This window comes from Endocarpon pusillum, assembly GCF_000464535.1.
Source record: "Endocarpon pusillum Z07020 unplaced genomic scaffold scaffold2751, whole genome shotgun sequence".
Lineage (NCBI taxonomy): Eukaryota > Fungi > Ascomycota > Eurotiomycetes > Verrucariales > Verrucariaceae > Endocarpon > Endocarpon pusillum.
Window position 1 is genome coordinate 253,749 of NW_006916233.1, and position 1,196 is coordinate 254,944.

At 56.9% G+C, this 1,196-nt stretch overlaps 1 protein-coding gene across 1 annotated transcript; it reads right to left on the minus strand.

Annotated features, from left to right (window-relative positions):
• Positions 1-292: 292 nt before the first annotated feature.
• On the minus strand, positions 293-896 carry EPUS_02964 (uncharacterized protein; the record flags this gene model as incomplete). The annotated part of the gene is made up of 2 exons (XM_007804051.1): positions 293-648; positions 725-896. The coding sequence occupies 2 exons, from the start codon at positions 894-896 to the stop codon at positions 293-295; spliced, it is 528 nt and encodes a 175-aa protein (XP_007802242.1).
• Between the last annotated feature and the right edge of the window lie 300 nt (positions 897-1,196).

Consider the following 1,196-nt stretch of genomic DNA (forward strand, 5'->3'; position numbering starts at 1 on the left):
ATTAGCAGGCATTACTTCGTACTCTCTCTCCCACACAACACGAGACTCGAACTACTTCTTCTTAAAAGGCCAACACGCCAGCCAACCCGGCGACCAGGACCGCCGCAGCAGGCACCGCCAGATTCCTTGCCGCTGCACCGGTCGACACGGCAGTCGGCACCGACCGCGTCGTGCTTGCGGAACGCGTGACCGAGTTGGCAACCGAGAATATACAAGATGGGCGGCCTTTGATTTCTCCTTTTTGTCCTTCTTTTCTTCCGCAGGCTCACCAGCAGGGGTTTCCGGAGGCTTCTTAGGGTGCGCTGCTGGTTAGGGACGCGGTGACGGCGCCGCTGCTGCTCGACCCGGAGCTCAGGGACGAAGAGGCGCTGGTGGTGCTGGCGGAGACGAGCGTCACGATTGAGGAGCTAGTAAGGCTGGTAGAAGCACCGGTGTAGGCGTCGTTCTTGACTCCGCATTGCGGCGAGTATTGGTATGCGCCGGTTCCTTCGACGATGAGCTGGATGCCGTAGCCGGTTACGTCTGGTTCGAGGGTGGAGGGGACGGAAGCCCAGATGTAGGAGCCGGTGTTGGGGATGTTTTCGGCGATGGTGAGGATGGGGACCACGTTTGTGGAGGGGCCGCGGAGGAGGAGGAGCGTCACTCGGTCTGGAAAGAATTCATCGAAGTAAGTCTCCTGGGTGGGTTTGGGGGAGGGGAGATAGATGTCAGGGGTTATTTTTACCTCCGTTGTCGGGAGACCAGGTGATGGTGTACGTCTGGCCGGCCGGGATGAGCTCGCCCAGCTCAGGATGGCCGATAGAATTGCCGCTGGGTGGTAGAGCGGTGTTGGCGGGAGTATAGGCAGAGGCCAACGCCGCGAGAGCGGTGAAGCAGGTGGCGAGTGTGAGCTGCATTATTTGGTATTGTCTGGGGACTGAAATGGGTACGGGAGTACAAGCAAGTATTAAATGTAAAAGAGCGACTGGTTGTAAAGGAGCGACAACAGTGGGTGCGAAGACTACAAAAGAGCGACTGGGCTTGAGGAAGCTGAAGTAGGAGGCCTGGAGCTGAGTTTGAAGGAGGGAACAGAGAAGAAAAGAAGCACAATTTGAAGAAAAGGAAAATAGACCAGGCAGGGCAGCTGAGCGCCATCTGGCGTTTAATGACCTAACTTAGCACGTTTGCAAAGCGGCGTCCTATCTACATCTCATTTC